Below are 19116 nucleotides of genomic sequence, written 5' to 3'. Positions count from 1 at the left end.
ACAATGTGTGCCTTTGTTTGTGTGTCTCCGTTTGCTTGTCTATTGGTTTGTGTATTTCGTATATTTGACATAGCGTCCTGTTGCGGGGGAACACGACGAGCACCGCAGTAAACCCACTGATCAAACACAGTGCAAAGAAAAAAAAGTGGTACGAGTTCTACCTCATTTAATTTACATTACACAGCACATATAGCTTCAGATGTGAGCTTTGAAGAGGTCGCCCCTAAAGCGCAGCAGTGTGCGGATGTGCGCCCTGAACTCCCGCTCTCACTGCTGTTACTATGGTTGCTATTGCTTAAGTTCAGATATTACACTTATCTTTCTCTGTCCGTTTCAGCAATAATAGGACAGAAACAAGTATACAGTATACTCAGTTTTACCAGAAGATATGAGATGCTCCTCTTGTGTTCATATGCAATACAATGATGTATCACAGACATTTTTGACATGCATGTGCTTCAAAGAGCTGCAAACATCTATATCACTTGGTGTAGAGCTGTGCACTGTTTTTAACGGGCTTTGGAGAAATGGAACCGTGTTTCTTACCTATATTTTCCCCAGTCCTTTTGAAGTTTTGTCACTATGTTGTGTGTGTCTCCAGCCGTACGCCACAACAAAACAATGGAGACAGAGAGCAATTTGTCTGTGCGTTGAGTCCCACAACAGCAAACCCACAGTGTCTGTCCTTGTCCTTCCCAGAGATGTTTTATTCAACACCAGATGAAATGATTCGACTCCTCCACAAAGCTTCTAAAAGTCGACTTTTTTTTTTCATCTGTTTCATGTCGAGCGGCATCTGGTTTTCAGAGCATTAAATTGAACTGTCTTATGTTGCGAGCTGTCAGGCAGAGCCACATTTACGACTGTTGACTGAAATTAGTAATTAGTAAACAGAAAGTTGTGGTGACATTGTGACAATAACTGAATGGGAACTTTTGAGCTTTGGATCCTAACCGAAAGGACAAGATCATGGATAAAAGCGGTCAAAATGAGTTTCCTCTGCACAGTGACATGGCCCGCTCCTAGGGGTAGGTGGTCAGTTACGCTGCGTGAGCTCAGAATAGGGCCGCTGTTGCTCTACCTATCTAGAGGAGCCAGCTGAGGTGTCTCAAGCGACTCCCTATGGAGGTGTTCTAGGCACGTTGCATAGGCAGAAGGCCCTTGGAAGACCTAAGACACGATGGAGAACTATGTGTCTCAGCAGACCGGGGAACATCTTGTGGATTGCATTGGAAGAGCTGGAGGAAGTGTGTGTGAATAGGGAAGTCTAGACTACTGCCTCTGTGACCCGGCACAGGATGGAGCAGAAGTGATGGATCTAAAATGATGTTTTCAATCTATAAGCTGCCTTTGAAGACATTGTACCTCCATACTACATGAGCAATATATTGATCAATGTTTTTCTGATCATGGATTGCCACTATTCTTTAATATTCTGCTTTTCTTGACTGATTTTAGTCAAAGCGAGACATTAAGTGGAGAATGAAATGTGGTCCAGTCATCTATGAATAAATGAAAATGACCAACAATTTACTGGGTACATTGTGATCCTTTATCAAATTATGTTTTATTTTCTAGAAAAAAATTCCTTTTGTCTGCACGAGAGGGACTTGATTATAACTAGCCAAAAATGTACTCTGCGAAAACCATTTAAATTTGATCAATTCTTTCAGAGATTGACAGCAGCACAAACAAACACACATAAAGTCTATTGCCAAGTAAAATTATTTAAAGTTCCCTTTTTTAAATCATCTCTGCCTCCTTAAAGGAACAGGCCACAGTTTTTCCATATGGAGATATGTTCTTACCTGAGCTTAGACGAGTTGATACGTACCTGTCTGGTTTTTGTGAGTGCCGGTGGAAGAGCGCGGTCGCTTCTAACTTCACCACATTTGGAGCTATAGGAATATACTGGGAGAGGCCAAATGCTAATAAACATCTTTGGTCGTTTCACGTGACTGAGGGCACGCACAAAGACCAGACAGGTGCGCATCAACTCGTCTAAGCTCAGGCAAGAACAAAAAACGGTGGCCTGTTCCTTTAAGAGCCCCATCACCTCGCTTCCTGGCCAATGGATGCAGTTCACTCTCCGACATCGGTTTTCTTCGACTGTCACTGCTCTGAGAGGAGAGTTGAGCTTACTATGGAGGGTGAGATGAGTGGGAAGTAAGAGGAGAGTGTCCTGGTTGCGTAGGACTGAGGGTGGAGCTCTGGCGGAATTCTGAGGATCATTGTATGATCAGGCGCCCATTGAATAGCTGCTACGGAAGATTCAAAGATATCACAAACAGTGGCTCAAAAGACAACTCTAGATACATCTTTTTGATGATGGTAAAACAATGAAGAAGCCTTGTAAACCATTGTAAAAAGCTCTAAAAGTCGATTTTCCTCCTTTAAGTACTTCTTCTTGTGCAGAGCGGAAAATCTAGACTCAATATTCCTATCCACCGGACGCCTAATCCAACATTTGTTTATAATACATTCATCCCACATTTGCTTATTTTCCGTCCTCTGGTTCACAGTGGCGAGTATGTGATCATCATTGTTACCCCATCTGTCTGTGCCTCAGAGGTGCTCTCGAATTATTAAACACAGTCGGAGAGCCCTTTATGCGGCTGGCACTGAGCAGCACACTGACACGAGGTGGGCGGTAATGGCATTTTCACTGTAATAGGAACACAATTGCAAACATCATTCCTTATTCCGGGCCTCTCTCTGGTGCAGTGAGGGTTTTTATACAAAGATAAAGGTCCCGTTGTTTTCGGTTCACACACATCTACAGTCAAGATCTAAATCACTGACGGGAGTGCATCCTCTCCACGGCTGCCACTTCCAGTCCAGCGATGATACGCCGGTGCAAGGGTGTGCGCAGGTCGTAAATCAGAGCAGATGAGCTGTCTGACACGCGCCCCGGACCTTTATTTGATCACTGTGTTAAGAAATGTCGGCTCAGGTGAAACAAACACCTGGGCTGCAGTAAACCCGGGTGAAGCCTGGTTTGAAGAAGCAGAAGACAGTGAAAGTCCGTGGGGGTCATGTGATCTGTCCTGTCTATTGAGGCTTATGGAACAAAAACCCCTACAAATGTATATCTTATTGTTTTACCAGCCACATTAGCCAACAACAGTTATTTTTTTCCTACCTAGTCACGTGTCATTTCTGTACTTTTTCTATACAAGCGTCAGATGAGCAGTGTCTTGAGGGGAAACAAGGTCGATGCGCGTTATGAAACACAAACAGGAATCCAAACAAAAGGCCGTCTTTTGGGGGATTGAGATGTGATAACAATTCTATCTAAATGCAGATTTGAGCAGTGACAGTGGGGGCACCTGCGCAATTGTATTCATTACATCGAGGGAGAGACAGCAGTGTATTTTTCATTTTCATCAGGTTTTCTTTAAGATGTAATTGAGCTGATTCAAACGGGGGATCCACAATTGAATTCATTGGATTCAGTTGTGCAAATCGCAGGCGCCGCCAGAAAAACAAGATAAACATTTGTCCAAATAAAGTGGACAGAGTGTGAATGGGAGTGTGCTTGTAAAGCTTGGCCGCCTTCATTTGAGCGACTGTTTTGCACTTGGCAACAAAAGGAGCATAATGTTACCCAAATGGTGGTCGTTCAGGTGTAACCTGGAGAGAAACTGGCACCCACTCTGAGCATTACTGATGTCTCTCGGCTGAAGAATGAATATGCCTGTTTTTGTGTGGACCAGCTCCTTGTGAGGGGAGAAGGCACTTTTTTGTGTGTTTTCAGAGACAGGCAATAGCCGTATCACAAAATCATTGAGGTCTTCAGTCTGACTGATTGCTTTGCATGGTTGGCCAATTAAACATGTGCGAAAGTTTAATTTTAATTAATTTTTCCTATTGTTTTGTTAAACTTGTTTTGATTCGACGGCGTTTTATTTTTGTTGCTTTGACATGATGAAATGAACACATTTCTTAAAATTTCAATAAAATTTGAATCAAGTAAAACGTATACTGTTGAAATGGTTATTAATAATAATAATAATAATGCATTGGTTTTATATAGCGCTTTTCTGGACACTCAAAGTCGCTTTACATTGCTCTATTCATTCACTCCATACTCGGTGGTGGCAAGTTACTATTGTATCACAGCTGCCCTGGGGTAGACTGACTGAAGCGAGGCAACCAGTCTGCGTCATCGGCCCCTCCGACCACAACCAACCACTCACACACACTCCATTCGCGAGGCTTCCTGGTGTTCCTAAACGGTCTCCCATCCAAGTCCTGCCAGGCCCTTCCCTGCTTACCTTCCAAGGTCTGACGGGATTGGGCAGAGCAAAGGCCACGTATAAGGCCACGTATAGTACGTTATACAGTATTAAACATCGCTGTAATATTGTTATTGCAAAAACAACTTTTGAATATAGCTCTTTTTCTCATATATTCATTGTGCAACACTCTGAGGTGAAAGGAAATTCAAAATCATTACTGTAAAATAAATCTATAATCACACCGAACTTAAAGGGACTAGACGGAGGTTAAAAAATTTAAAATGATGTCTTTTCCACCCCCAGCAATGTCCTAATGTGTAGAATGAGCTCAGACCTATTCACCACAACTGCCGCTAAAATCCCGCACTGTCGCTCAAAAAGTTGTTAATTTGGGTCCGAAGTGCAATATAGAGACTGCAGTTATGTGTAAGACCTGAGGTGGCAGTAGCGAGTATGAAAATGACAACTTGGATCCAGTCCCTTTAATGCAGAACTAGGTAACTTTTTTACCTTAATAAATCCTTCTCGTAGTCCCTCTGGGGGTAAGACAAGTGTTAATGGGATGATTGGGGGTCTTTCATCTCCCCCTGGTGTCTTTGGCCAGAAAACCACCCTTGCAACACTCACTGCTCCGACCCAATACCGAATACACACTAATGGAATCACGATCCGGAAAAAGCTAACAGTGTGTGCTTCGATGCCCCTAGAGCCCATAAGCGCCACTGCAGGTGTCGTAGCACATTGCGTTTTTTTACTCATTAGACAGAAAAGACAAAGGGAGAGATGGATATTGTACATCCATTACACAATGGAGATTTTTTTTTCACTCAAACATGGCTGTAAATGCTGTTTACAGTTAGCTTTCCCCGTTAGCCTGTTAGACTCTTCTTCATGATTCCATTAGTGTGTATTGGTGGCTCCGACCCGTAGGCAGGAAAGTTGCAATTGTGGTTTTCTGGCCAGAGACACCAGGGGGAGATGAAAGACCCCCCAATCATCCCATTAACACGTGTATTACACCCAGAGGGACTACACAAAGGATTTATTAAAGTAAACAAGATACTTAGTTCTTAATTTAAATCAGTTAAATGTGGACACTGGCTGATCGTGTGACACCTTTTTATGGTGTTGTGGAAACGTGTATGTTTCTTGTAAAGGCAGCCTAATGAACTATATGATCATGTTCTGTTACGTTCCTATTTTATGTGTTTTCTATACAGTATTTTTCGTTTCCGTTTCCTGATCCTGCGGTCGTCTGTTTGTCAGTAAGGGAAATTGATAGTGCTGCTACACTGTTTATCTTTGCACACCTACTCATAGCACCGAGCACAATACTGAGTTGGCGGGAAGTTATCATTGTTGTTTAACCAATAATTGACTCTTTAACCCAGGGAAAAGTCAAGAGTTTGCTACAGCAATATATTACAATTACATCTCGCATGCACAAAAACTATTACGAACAATCATGTCCGCCTCTAAAGACCGAGCCGAACCTTGTAAACTTTTAATGTCAGCATGAAGGACGCATTGTTCCTCAGTCCCCTTTACTTGTATACACCTCACCTCGTCTCTTACTGCCTCTTAATCCTGTGATAGCCCGCCTGTATTTAGTTTTACAGGTCACTACACTCCATGGACCTGAACCACTTTCAAGTGCCGAACGTAGGCCTTGTTCAGAGTACAAATCTTGTTTGATGCTGCCTGTTGGACCAGCAAAGAGAACTGTGAATGGTAGAGGAGGGAGTTCTTCAAATATGTTCTGATCCTTGTATTAGTTTAGCAGCTTCTCTCAAACTTTAATGCTCCTGAGTGTGCACTTTAAAATCGATCATTGATTTCTAAAAATAGATCTCAAATCTCATCAGCCTTGCCATACCTGTGTGAATAAAAGTCATGCAGCCGTAGAAAGGAGGAAGCTTTGTATGTGTTTGTCTTAAGGGAGAGAAATGTCATGTTCAACATCATAAAACAAGCGGCTCTCATCTCACTCCCGTGAAATGGTGTAAAAGCTGTGGTGTGTAGAGTGAGCGCTGACACATCACACGCCTACTATGCGCTTACAGGGACATTAGCAAGCACTGAAGAATGGCGGCATTAAGCAACACGTCTGTAGGTGAGTGTATGCGGAAGGTTTAGTGTCCCATGAATAAAAAATGAGAGATGAGATGTTTTCACTCCAGAGTGCATATTACCGAGTGCACACCTCGCAAAAGACAGCGCAGACAAAGCTCAGTCGGAATAATGAACACGTTGATTAGTTCTACAGTCAAATACAAGTACAATGGATCTGTTTATGTTTAATCTATGTTTAATCCCCACCTGAACCCAGCACATTTTCTCCGGTTTGGCTTTACACAAATATGAAAGCTTCTTGAAAATTAAAAAAAAAAAAAATCAAAATAGCGTGGATGGAAACACCAGCAAAAAGTGCCCAAAAAAGCAACAAAAATATGGCTAAAAAGGGATCAGAAAGGGATCAAAAAGCAACACAAAAGCATTAAATACGTGCAGGAACAATAACATTAATACATTAGAAAAGTGACAAAAAAAAGTGACAAAAACGGGTGAAAACACAACAAAAAAGCAACCAAAAAAAGCAATGAAAACACACAACAGAAAGTAACGAAAACACAACAAAAAAGCGATTAAAAAGCAACTAAAATGGAAAAAAACCTTTTACAAAAAAGACAAAAACGCTTCATAAATGTGACAAAGCGACAAAAAAGTTACTATCAGTTTTGTAGCTGTAACTTCTCCAGTCATTAAGCTTTTAAGTTTCAGAAAGTAAGTTGCATGCAGAAAATGTGCTCGGTTTAGGGCGGGAAGAGGTTAATGCTTTAGGTCCATTTGGCTTTTTTTTTTGTTCTCATATAAGTTTTAAACTAAATTAAACTGAATTATGTTTCTCTACATGCTGGCCAAGTACAAAGCAACAGAAAACCAAATTGGTCTTTCGAATTCAGATTTTAATGATATAGTGATTGCTATTGAAGTAGAATATCCAATTACTGTCTCGAATGTAAAGATAATATTTTACTTAATCATTCCAATATGTCCCATTACATTTAAATAAAAAATCATGTGCTACAATGGGTTTTTATTCAAGACTGTTTTGAAATTTTGTAAATCTGATGGAATGATTTTGCAGCACATTACGGCTTCTTGTGATATAAATATTCAGACACCTTGTGCAGCGAGTTCAAATGCACTGTCAAATCAGATTAATTCTACTAAAGCTACCTAGCAATAACTTCACGAAGTTGTCAGTCTACGACACTGGAAGTTGGAAATACTGGATGTATCTTGTGCCATGCTGCTTTAGATTTTAATAAGCATATCAAGCAGAAGAGCGCAGGTGGAGACGACTGCATTATTGATGACACAGCTGTGCAGTCAGCATATGCGCTACACTATCGGGGACATTTAATGACAATCAAAAATGGGAGAAACCAGAGAAACATGCACAGATTTTTTGGATGCTGATATGGCAACTAAATATGAAAATTGCAGTACAGTGTTTAATTGAAAACAGGAAATGAAGTTTAGAAATCCCTCTGTAACTAATGATGTTCAGTATTTGGCAGTCAGTGAACAGCATAACAGCAATGAAAACTATTAGGTCACAACTTCTTCTCAGTGGCTATTGAATTACACAGGGAAAGGTCCAAAGAAGCTTGTGAACGAAGGATGTTGGAAGTGTTGCCGCGTCGGGGACTGACACTAATGAACAGAAAGCCAAACAGACTAATTCTCGACTTCACTGTCTGCTCGGCAGCAGCGTCTTGTTACAGACTCTCACGCTTTGATACACTGCGCTGGTTTCTTTTTCTTTCTATTTTCCTCATTCTTTAAAGCTTGACATCACATTTCCGCAGTTGCTTGATGCAGCCTTAAAAGCATTATCCTTTCCACTGCTTCTATTTTGAGACAGTCTCCGGAAATGCTTCTCCTCTGCCTCCGTGATGATAGGAAACTGATAAATGTATATGCAATGATAATGTGAAGCGATCTCAATAAGCGCGGGAAGTTGGTTGTTTTGACAGAAGAAAGTACAAGTGATAAGGGGAAAAAGTCAGTTGTAGACTCTCAGAATCAGATAGGGCCAAGGATATTCAAGCTTTGTGAGGTTTTGGAATAACAACAGAAAAAATTGCAATTGCTGCAATCTGCTCAAAGGAACTTGGATTTGCTTTCCCTCTCACTGTCTTGTGTATCCGTGGATGTGATATTTGTGTCTGTGAACGAACTGCTCAAAGCTACAAAGAGCTGGAGGAGGTATTGATTTGAGAATGCATATTATTCAGGTTTGATGTATGGTTTATGAAAGGGCTTTTGATATCTTCGCGTCCTCGGCGTAACCCTGCCTCCCACTGTTGAGCCAGCGCGGTAATAGTGTGCCCGATCAATGACCAATAATCAGGCCGTCGTCGTGAGCTTATGTGCTCTTTTCCTCTTGCAGTCTTAGCAGGAAGATGCTGAGATACAGAGAAGGGAAGCACCTGCCGCCACGAATAAAAACACTGCCATAAGGATGGTTCATTTATTAAAAGGCAAAAAACAGCGTATGAGTTTACAAACCTAAGTCTAATCATGGCAACCACAGTTAATGACTATCACAAGCCTAGCACCTCAGTTAGAGCCATACTACGTAAGTTTAAACTCAATAGCCTGGCACATCAATTAAATTACAGGTGTTTTTATTGGTGAAACATATCTAAAAATAAACAACAAAAACATGCAGATTTATTGTGAACGGTCTTATCTCTCCTCTCCACAAACCTAACTGTTAACTAACCTGGGAGCGATGGTAGTTGTGGTAGTAAAGGAGAGGCTCAACTGTATATTAGTCATGAATAATGGGAATAATCTCCTTAAAGGGATACTTCAGGATTTTTGACATAAGGCCTCATTTCCTAGTTATCCAGAGTGTTGTTCATTTCTGGAGATGTAAATATATTTTTAATCATGCAGTCCTTATATTTGAAGAGTTTAGTGGTGCTAGGCTAGTGCTAGGCTAGCGCATGTCTATGGTAACTAGTAGCCTGCATTAAAAACAGTCTGACCCAAGCACAGAGCACCTGAGGCAAATCACTTACAACACCAGACTACCGATATAAATGTTTGTGTTGACTGAATCATTTTTGAAACATAACCATTTTGCATTTAAAATACCTTATATTTGAGCAGCATCAACTTCCTGGTTGTAAGCTACGCAGCGGCGGAGTGATCTGCTAGGTTACCGGAGCTACAGTAGTTTGTTTATCTGCGGCCGGCATTACTACATATGGAATTCCACAAATCAGATATGGCAACGTTTGGAGGACTACCCCATGATTTTGAAGAATTTTTTAATGCAGGCTACCAGGTTACCATAGACATGCACTAGCCCAGCACTAGTCTAGCACTGGCCAAGCACTAGCCTAGCACTAGCCTAGCACTAGCACTAGCCTAGCACCACTAAACTCTTAAAATTTAAGGACTGCAGGAATAAAAAATAATAAAAAGAATCCTGAAATATCCGTTTAAAATGCAAATCTGCTGCAAAATCCCACACGACCAATCAGCAAAATGTGATTTGAAAAACTAGCTAATTGATTTGTCATTCATTTCTTCAGGCGTAATGAGTGGCGACACAGTGGTGAACATGAGGACGGTGACCCATAAGACCATTTCCGAGGAGCTCTCCAAAACGGTGCTCCTGCCCTGCCTCTTCACACTGCGCCAAGGGGCCAGCTCCTCCGCCGAGCCCCCGAGGATCAAGTGGACCAAGGTGTGGGGCCAGCGCGGCTCGGACGGCCTGCAGAAAGAGCAGTCGGTGCTGGTGGCCAAAGACAACGTGGTCAAGGTATGGCGATCCTAAAGATGTTGAGATTTGTGTATTGATGTGTTGTGGTCGCTCGTTTTGAATAATTCACCAATGCGTCTTTTTTCTGTTCAGGTAAAAAAGGCTTTCCAGGGCCGCGTGTCACTGCCTGGCTACAACGAGAACCGCTACAATGCGTCTCTGGCTTTGACCGGGCTGAGGTCCAGTGACTCGGGGCTGTACCGCTGTGAGGTCGTGGTGGGCATCAATGACGAGCAGGACACTGTACCTCTCGAAGTCACAGGTAAAAGCAGTCAATAGACGTGCCTTTTCACTCTCTTCATTCAGGCATATTAGCGGTATATACACGCCCAGCTTTAGATTATAGAAAAATGCTTTGTCTTTCCGATTGATTATACAGTAGGTTGTAGCAGCAGCCATTTGTTTCCAGCAATTGAAATCCAAATCAATATAGAGCAATATGGAGCTTCTTTGTGAGGATTACAGTAGAAAAGCAATAAGGATACACACATGAGCTTGTGCATTTCCCCTGCTTTACAACGTATGTTTCTAATAGTGTTTTTTTTTTTTACATAGTAGTAGAAATGTATGTTAAGTTTGTTTTACTTGTCAAATGTTGATTACCCTCTTAAAATGCTAGAAAGCACAATAAGAGCCCCGTATACAATGCTTTTAATATGCACAACCACTTCCTTTGTGCCTTCTCATCTGTTAGCGTACCCAGTTGCTCTAACCACAATGCCGGAGTCAAACAACCCAATTAACCTTGTTCAAATGCCACGCAGCTGTGTTTTTATCCACAAAAAAAAGGCTGTTCTAAGCAAACAGGACCCTCGCCTTGCATGTGTACAGCTCCCTTATGGCTCTCACACTGCACTACAATGAATAATAATCGCCCTGTTTCCCCTTGTCCGCCTTAAACAGTTTTTGCATACAGTCGAGTGGCTCTGCAAAATATATGAAGATGGGCAATAGGTTAGCAGAGCAAGCACGCATTAAACATCATTGGCCTGGTCTGCGCGGCTTGTGCACTGAACCATTAATGAAACCAATAAGGTGGATAAGCAGCGCTGTATGCTACCGCCATTTATCTGAATATCTGAATCCAGGACACCATATATTTGCCGTTGTAAAATTAGATGAGTATTTTAAGTGCGAATCATTTGCTTTTTTCCAGGTCAGACACTATTTATAATAATAATAATCTCTTTTCATAATGGCCACAGGGAATTGTGCTATGCTTGGACACTCATTTTTTGGCTCATATCAAACCAGGGCTAATGTTACTGGCACGAGAAAGCGTAAAAAGCACTCAACCTCATTCTTTAACATAGGCTGAGCTGCATCATCTTCTATTCAATAATGCACAAGTACTAAATAAGTCATCGAAAATGAGTTTGTGTGTTATCACTACATGAAAACGGCATGAATGCCTGGATTTCTTCATGAGAGCACTTTATATTTCACAACCCAGACCCTGCGTCCATCCGCTCTTGGCCAATCGATTAGCTCGGTATAGAAACCTTTCCTTTTGGGGGAAACCAATTACGCTGGTGGTGAGGAGTGGCCATCTCCTGAGCCTAGTTTTAATTGGCAGACTCGCTACACGGCAGAACGCAACACGCCCACACCAATTCAGCTGAGTGCATAATGTATTAATTAACAGATATTGATACTCCTTAGCTATATCAATATCGTGTTATACTCTCATTGCAGTCACATAAACCTGACATTTGCGGTCTGCTGCAGTTATACTGAAGCTATTATCTTCTACCATATATTGACCATGGGTTGGCTTTGTCTCTCCAATTAGAATACACAGGCATTGATTCTAAGTGTCAGATGGGAGTGTGCTGAAGTATTGCTGCCAGCTATTATCTGGTGTAAGGACAACAGATGGATCCTCTGACCCCATTAATTGTGGCAATCGCAGTTGTATAAAGCCCTGTCATAACTGCTATAAACAAAACCCATCTTTTTACATTTGGCAACCACACTCGATTTAATGTTTTTTTTGCGCAATACAGTATCTCTTGTCTTTGTGCATGGCTAGGCTATACAGAAAGTATGAATTATCACATTAAGGAAAGCAAATCCATAAAAGATAACGGGCCCGATCTTTTGCCTGGTTCAGCAGCAGCATTGCTCAAGATGAAGTTGGAATCTTGCATACAGTTAATGGTGCACCAGTGCTTTTGCTGGTAGTTGTCTACAGTCTGCGTTTAGAAATACAACATTAGGCCCAGTATATAATATTGCAGAATGATTTTGTTATTCAATTCCATACAATGAAAATTCCTACAAAAAGTACCAAAGTGAGGTACATGGATTTTAACCTTTTAAAGGTTAAAGGTTGAATACTGTTATTATCGATCACATAATAGTATTTGGACACTATTGATCATGGCTTTTTAATATTTATACATTGTTGCCTTTGGATTTCTGAATGTAAAAAATTACATCAATGCAAGTTGCATTGTTATTCTGTTGATATCCTGCAACACTATTGTTTCTTATGTTGCACAGTGCTAAAGCACAGTGACGTTAATATTCAGGGAATATTCTGGACTTTTACAAACAATTTAACAACTTGGGTAACTCCTATACTGGTTTTAATGATGCTCTTTTGGGGTGATCATTACCTTATCATTGTGTGCCAGTTAATAAGTGTAGCACATTAGTAGTAATGCGTATTTGCGACCAAATCCCTTGTTTCCCCTGAATTGCCACCACAGTAAACCCCTGTGGATTTCAGATGCGATTCTGCCATAAACGGCACAATGACTGTAAAGTGTGGAGCACAGTGCATTTCTGCTTCTATCTGAGAGCCACCAGATTGTTGTGGGCTGCAATGAGGACATCATGCAGTCATAAATGGTACCTTCCTGCTTCCCTCTCTGGAGACTGGACCAATATGTGAAGAGGCTCAGGGTAAAAATAGAGAAATGAGCTATTGGCTACTTGGGTCTCCTGTGGTATAGCCTCAGTCCGGCTTCCCCATACTGTGAAAAAACAGCATGGAAGAGGCCCATTTGTCTCTTGCGAGCGCATTAGCCAGCCTGCTAGTATCTCTATTTGCACTTCGTCCCATGGCCTCATACACATCAACACCTCGGAGGACAAAAACAAGCAGGAGTTCTGGTCTACACTTTTGTAAAGAGGAAGGCAGGGCCGCTGGACACACTCTATACCACTGGGATCCACCACTGAGTTCAGGGCAAGTGTGTTTGTATTACTTTGCACCATTTGCTCGAGCTGTTAACTTGCCACCCAGTCCTTTACATAAAGTGTGCTTCCACTTTAACGCTGTGCTTCTCCACTTCAAGCTGGTCGAGGCCAATTTTCCTTGGGTTGTGGACATTTTGCTTCAGCCTTAAAGGAATAGGCCACCGTTTTTGCATACTGAGCTTTGTTCTTACCTTAGCTTAGACGAGTTGATGCATACCTGTCTGGTCTTTACGCGTGCTCCCCTAAATTTTAGCATTAATCCTTTCCTCCTCTCCTCTATGGACCCAAGCAGGGAGGAAGATAGAAGCGACCAAGCTCTTCCATGTTTTCCCTGTTTAAATACGGTTACAGTAGTAGTTACACAATCCAACAGTCACACAAAATTAAACATGGCAATTTTCTAAGAGGAAAATCTTAGAAAATATAGTACGCTACATACTACTCTATTGTATTGCGTAATAACACCTTAGGAGCACTTCGACTTTACTGTGCGGATGTCGAAGTGCTTCTAAGGTGTTATTATGCCTCATAATATAGTACCCCTTTTTATCTGCTTAGAAAATCAACTTGTTTAGTTTTGTGTAACTATACTTGGATCGTGTAACCGATCCAAGTGTAGTTACACAACTATACTCGGGTCGTTTTGTAACTATCCCTATTTAAATATGTAACCGTATTTAAATAGGGAAAACGTCAAAGAACTTGGTCACTTCTAACTGCACCCCATTTGGGTCCATAGAGGAGAGGAGGAGAGGCTAAATGCTAACAAGATGTTCGCTGTTTTTGCATTACTGTGCTTACGTGTAAAGACTAGACAGGGACGCATTAACTCATCTAACCTCAGGTAAAAACATAATCTCAAAATGGAAAAACGGTGGCTTATTCCATCAAATTAACACAACTCAAAATAGATAGTGTATGATATCAGACAATGTGATCCCGCGAAAATTAATAGTTTTATTTGGGCCGTGGTTCTTAGTAACAGGTTGAAGTTTGTCGCCTAAACAAACTGAAAACCACTGCTCTAACGCACCAAGCCAAAGGAGATAGTAGGCTTTGTATCCAGACACCCACGGGCTTACATGTCATCTCACTGCAGCTTGCAGAGACTGGCAGTCTTGGGTGTCATAACATTAGACACTTTTGAAATCTATACTCTGAATATGAGATGGTTACACTGCAGACAGGCATTATAACGCCAGACAGATAAAGTGCATAATTATTTATTCATCATTACTTTGGCAGCAAGTGAACACTCTGCATTCAAGTTGATGTCTTAGAAGCCTGAAGTATCACAAACTGGGTCAAGCATTGTGTTGTGTTCCTGCTTTACAGTGAGTAATAGCTTTTAAAAGTAGTAAAAGAGTAGCGAGTAGCATACAGCTCTATCTGGATAAGAAAGTGTAATTAAACATCAAATTGTACGAGGGATTGAGTCTGCCAACTTCACTTATCTTGTGCTTTTCAACTTACAACTTGTAAAGCTCTGGACTCCGTGGTGATCTTATATAAACAATGCCCTTAAACCTCAATAGTGCACAATCTACACCATGCAAACTTCTTTCTTAAATGCCATCTTTTGCTTCATTGTAGTCTAAAGATTCTCTGTCTTGCGGTCTCTCTGTTATGAGTACTGTAGAGAACTGTTATATTGTATCTTTTAAAGCAATAAGATAAACATCACTGCTGTTTGCCATCCACTGTATCCAAGGGCAACAGTTCGTTCTCTGTAATGATGAGCCCAGCCACTGTGTGATGCAAATGAAACACACCAGCTCGGCTTTTGAACCTGTATACTGCTGTTTCCACCCGCGCAGATGGAATTATGCCACTACACGAGGATAATGTCTCGAGGGCTTGCATGCGACGTAATAGTTCAAGGTTACGTGAATCTGACATAGAAATAATTGTAAAATCTTCTCACCTTTTCCCGCTGCAGGTGTGGTGTTTCACTACAGGGCGCCTCATGACCGTTACGCTCTGACTTTTGAGGATGCCAAGCGGGTTTGTGTGGAGAACTCCGCTGTCATTGCCAACCCCGGTCAGCTGCAGGCTACGTTCGCCGATGGTTACGACAACTGCGATGCTGGATGGCTGTCAGACCAAAGCGTGCGGTAAGAAATACACTATCATCAGTGAGACTGGAAAGCCTATAACTGGTATGCTATGTGTAAGAACACACATCTAAAGGTGTAACTACCAACTTCAGCTATTTGCTACTCCAATATGTTGTTTCTAAACCAAAAACTGCAGGAGTTCAAATTACTTTTGGATGAGGCCCAATTTTCTCATTTTGTTTATAAGCCACACTTAAAGGAACAGGCCACCGTTTTTCCATGCTGAGATATATTCTTCCCTGAGCTTAGACGAGTTGATGCGTACCTGTCTGGTCTTTGTGCGTGTGCTCAGTCACGCAAAAAGCAAAAGATGTTGTTAGCATTTAGCCTCTCCTCCTCTCCTCTATGGGGCCAAATGGGGTGAAGTTAGAAGCAAAGAAGCTCTTCCACGTTTCCCCTATTTAAATATGGTTACTTAAGTAGTTACACAATCCAAGTATCAATACAGGTACGCATCAACTTGTCTAAGCTCAGGTTAGAACATAACTCAGTATGGAAAACGGTGGCCTGTTCCTTTTAAGTACATGAAGAAAAAATAATCAATAACTATTAATAACAATCTGACCAAATATTGAATCTCTGTCCGTTTATCATTTTGTAAAAATCTACGTTGCAAGTAATATCAACCTGCAAATATGTATTTGTTTACATTTAACTGATGGCTAATGCTCACGTTTGAACAGTTTGACTCATCGACGTCAGCATGTATAGGATACAATTGAACCTTATAAATTGCTTGATCTTCATGTATAAGCTCCATAAATTGTGTGGGATTGTGGTTCGCATTCTCCTGACAGCTGATTGCTCTGAATTGACTCCATTATTTCCGAAGACTTTCGGACTGCCCCTTTTCTGTTGTCCATCAGATTTTCAAGAGTGCAATAATCTAAATTAATTTGGATGAAATGCTGTTTATATAATGAGCCTTTCTTAAACGAAAAGCCACAGCACACAATTAAACCTAATTGGTTGTTTTCAAGTCAAAATGCTCTGGCTTCAGTTTGCCACCTTCCATTAAGCCCCCGTTAGCATCTGCACTGTCTATGTTGTCTTCCGCATCAAAATTTAAATTTCAAATCATTGTAGCCAAGCAGATTAATCGTCTGTTTCTTCTGTTGCAATTTTTTTCCTCCATCCCGCGGCTCACTTTCTTGTTTTCTTTTTTTTACCCCTTCTTCCTGCTGTACGCTCCCCTTGTTCTCACTCGGGAGGCGCCTAATTGGTGCGGATCCAGGAGGCTTTGAGTTTAAATCGGGCCTGAGAAAAACGTCCAATTAAGTCTGTGGCAAAAATACAGACATCAGTCACTATCTTGTCACTTCACACATAAGATGAGCGGAGATTATTTGTAGTTACGTGTCGCCTGTGTGTTGCCTGTAGTGGTTCATAAGCTGCTCCATGCCCGGTGTAATCTTTTAATCAGCCTCCTTGCCTGTGCCCAGTGCCGCTGCAATCGATGGACTTGTCGAATAATTGCTCAGTTGGAGACTTAATATAGATTGCTGTTTTCTCAGCCCTTACAAAGCCACTCAAAGCACTGCCCACATTTCACCTTTTTTCTCCCAACAACTCTCTTTGGATTTTTTTTCCCTCTGTCCCCAAACTGCAAGAAGCTGACTTACATGGCAGATAAGGCAAGAATTAGATGCTTTTAGATCCAATTTAAAAGTAAAAAACAGTTGGTTAATTATAGCATGAAGTCTAAACCGAGCACAAAGTAATGAGAACAAAATGCTCTATTTGTGGGATTGGCTTCTAATTGCCATCTCAAACTTACTCATAATTTTGTCAGCGCCAAAGTGTAAACCAGTTTTAAAAATCTGTGTTTGTTTAAGTCACACTTTTTTTTCATAGTTTGGCTGGGGATGCGACTTACACTCAGGTGCACTATATCAAAATATATAATTCCACATGTTTGTTATTTTCATACTGACAGCCGCTAGAGGGCGCTCTACGTAGGCTAGTGCCCCAGTGTCTGCTACTCCTGTACCACTGAAGATTTTAAAAACGGCAATCGAGCTGCAGAAAGAAAGTTTGGAGTGAGTGAGAAACTTGTGAGGGACTGGCGAAAAGCGGAGGTTATTCTTACTGCAATGAAGAAAACAAAATAAGCTATTCGCGGGCTAAAAGCTAGATGGCCACAGCTAGAGGAACAAGTTTGCCAATGAGAGCTTGAACAACGTGATGCCGGGAGAGGCTTGTCAATGGTGCAGTTACGCCTCCATGCCCAGGTAGTTGCCAAGGTTGGTGTGATTTATACTCCGGAGCGACTTAAAGGAATAGGCCACCGTTTTTATATACTAAGATATGTTCTTACCTCACTTTAGTCGAGTTAATATATCCCCGTCTGGTCATTGTCCGCGCGCTCTGTCACGCAAACTGAGCACATACGCAGCCTCTCCCATATGTGACATAGCTCCGAAAAAGCTCACGATAGAAGCTACCAAGCTCTTCCACGTGTTCCCTATTTAAATAAAGTTACGTGAAGTGTTTTCATGCGAAGTATATTTACACAGAAATGTAACGTGTCGATTTTATAAGCAAATAAAAAGGGGGACTATATTGTGAGGCGTAATGATACGAGGAGTAAAACGTCCGCGCAGTAACTCCTAAAGGTTATTGACGGAAGTGAGCGGGGGAAGTCTTTAGGAGTTACTACGCGGACGCTGTGCTCCTCGTATAATTACGCCTCACAATATAGTCCCCCTTTTTATTTGCTTATAAAATCGACACGTTACATTTCTGTGTAAATATACTTCGCATGAAAACACTTCACGTAACTTTATTTAAATAGGGAACACGTGGAAGAGCTTGGTAGCTTCTATCGTGAGCTTTTTCGGAGCTATGTCACATATGGGATAGGCTGCGTATGTGCTCCGTTTGCGTGACAGAGCGCGCGGACAATGACCAGACGGGGATATATTAACTCGACTAAAGTGAGGTAAGAACATATCTTAGTATATAAAAACGGTGGCCTATTCCTTTAAAGTCCTGAAAATACGGTACGATGGCACAGTGATTAGCACTTTCACTTACCAGCAAGAAAGTCCCTGGTTCAATTCCCAGGCCCGGTGTGGTCTTTCTGTGTGGAGTTTGCTGAGGGAGTGGATCAGAAACAAAACTAATACATACACAACTTAAAACAAAGTACATTAGCCTGAATTGCCTCTAATTCTATTCCATATTTCCAGTGTCTGTGTACATTGCTATGTAAATGAGAGTAAATGGGTGACTGGTTCCTTACTGTAAAGCGCTTTATGCCTGATAAAGGTAGAAAAGCGCTATATAAGTTGAGTCCATTTACCATATTTTGTAAATTTAGTTTTACTGTAGAGCCATTTATGTGTTTGGAAAAGAGTAACATGCCTGTCTCTCTATCCATGCCCCTCTCATTTAGACAGGCCTTACATTATGCCTAATGCCGTACTTTCTCCTGTTTTGCCTGTATTTTTACTTTGTATGTCATTTAATGTTGATGTTTTTCTATTCTATCTTTGGTCTGCCAATGTGTAGTTGTATAGTGCTATAGAAATAAACTTTGATTGATTGATAGACTTAAGATTTTTGTTCTCTCACAGGTACCCCATCCAGTCTCCACGGCCCGGTTGCTATGGCGATCGAGAGGACTCACCCGGAGTGCGAAACTACGGCAATAGGTCTCCCGACGAGCTGTTCGATGTCTACTGCTTCGCTAAACAGCTGCGAG

General features: G+C 41.4%; 1 protein-coding gene across 1 annotated transcript in view; it reads left to right on the top strand.

Moving 5' to 3' along the window:
• Window positions 1–19116, top strand: part of ncanb (neurocan b) — a 171140-nt gene that overhangs the window by 6260 nt on the left and 145764 nt on the right. The window contains exons 2-5 of the mRNA XM_079574668.1: window positions 9857–10086; window positions 10180–10348; window positions 15233–15407; window positions 18989–19116. Coding sequence (XP_079430794.1) covers window positions 9857–10086; window positions 10180–10348; window positions 15233–15407; window positions 18989–19116 — 702 coding nt within the window. The remainder of the gene's footprint in view (window positions 1–9856; window positions 10087–10179; window positions 10349–15232; window positions 15408–18988) is intronic.

The sequence above is a fragment of the Gobius niger genome (assembly GCF_951799975.1).
Source record: "Gobius niger genome assembly, chromosome: 17".
Taxonomy (NCBI): Eukaryota; Metazoa; Chordata; class Actinopteri; order Gobiiformes; family Gobiidae; genus Gobius; species Gobius niger.
Note: the sequence above shows the minus strand (reverse complement) of the source record. Positions and strands in the feature narration are given on the sequence as shown.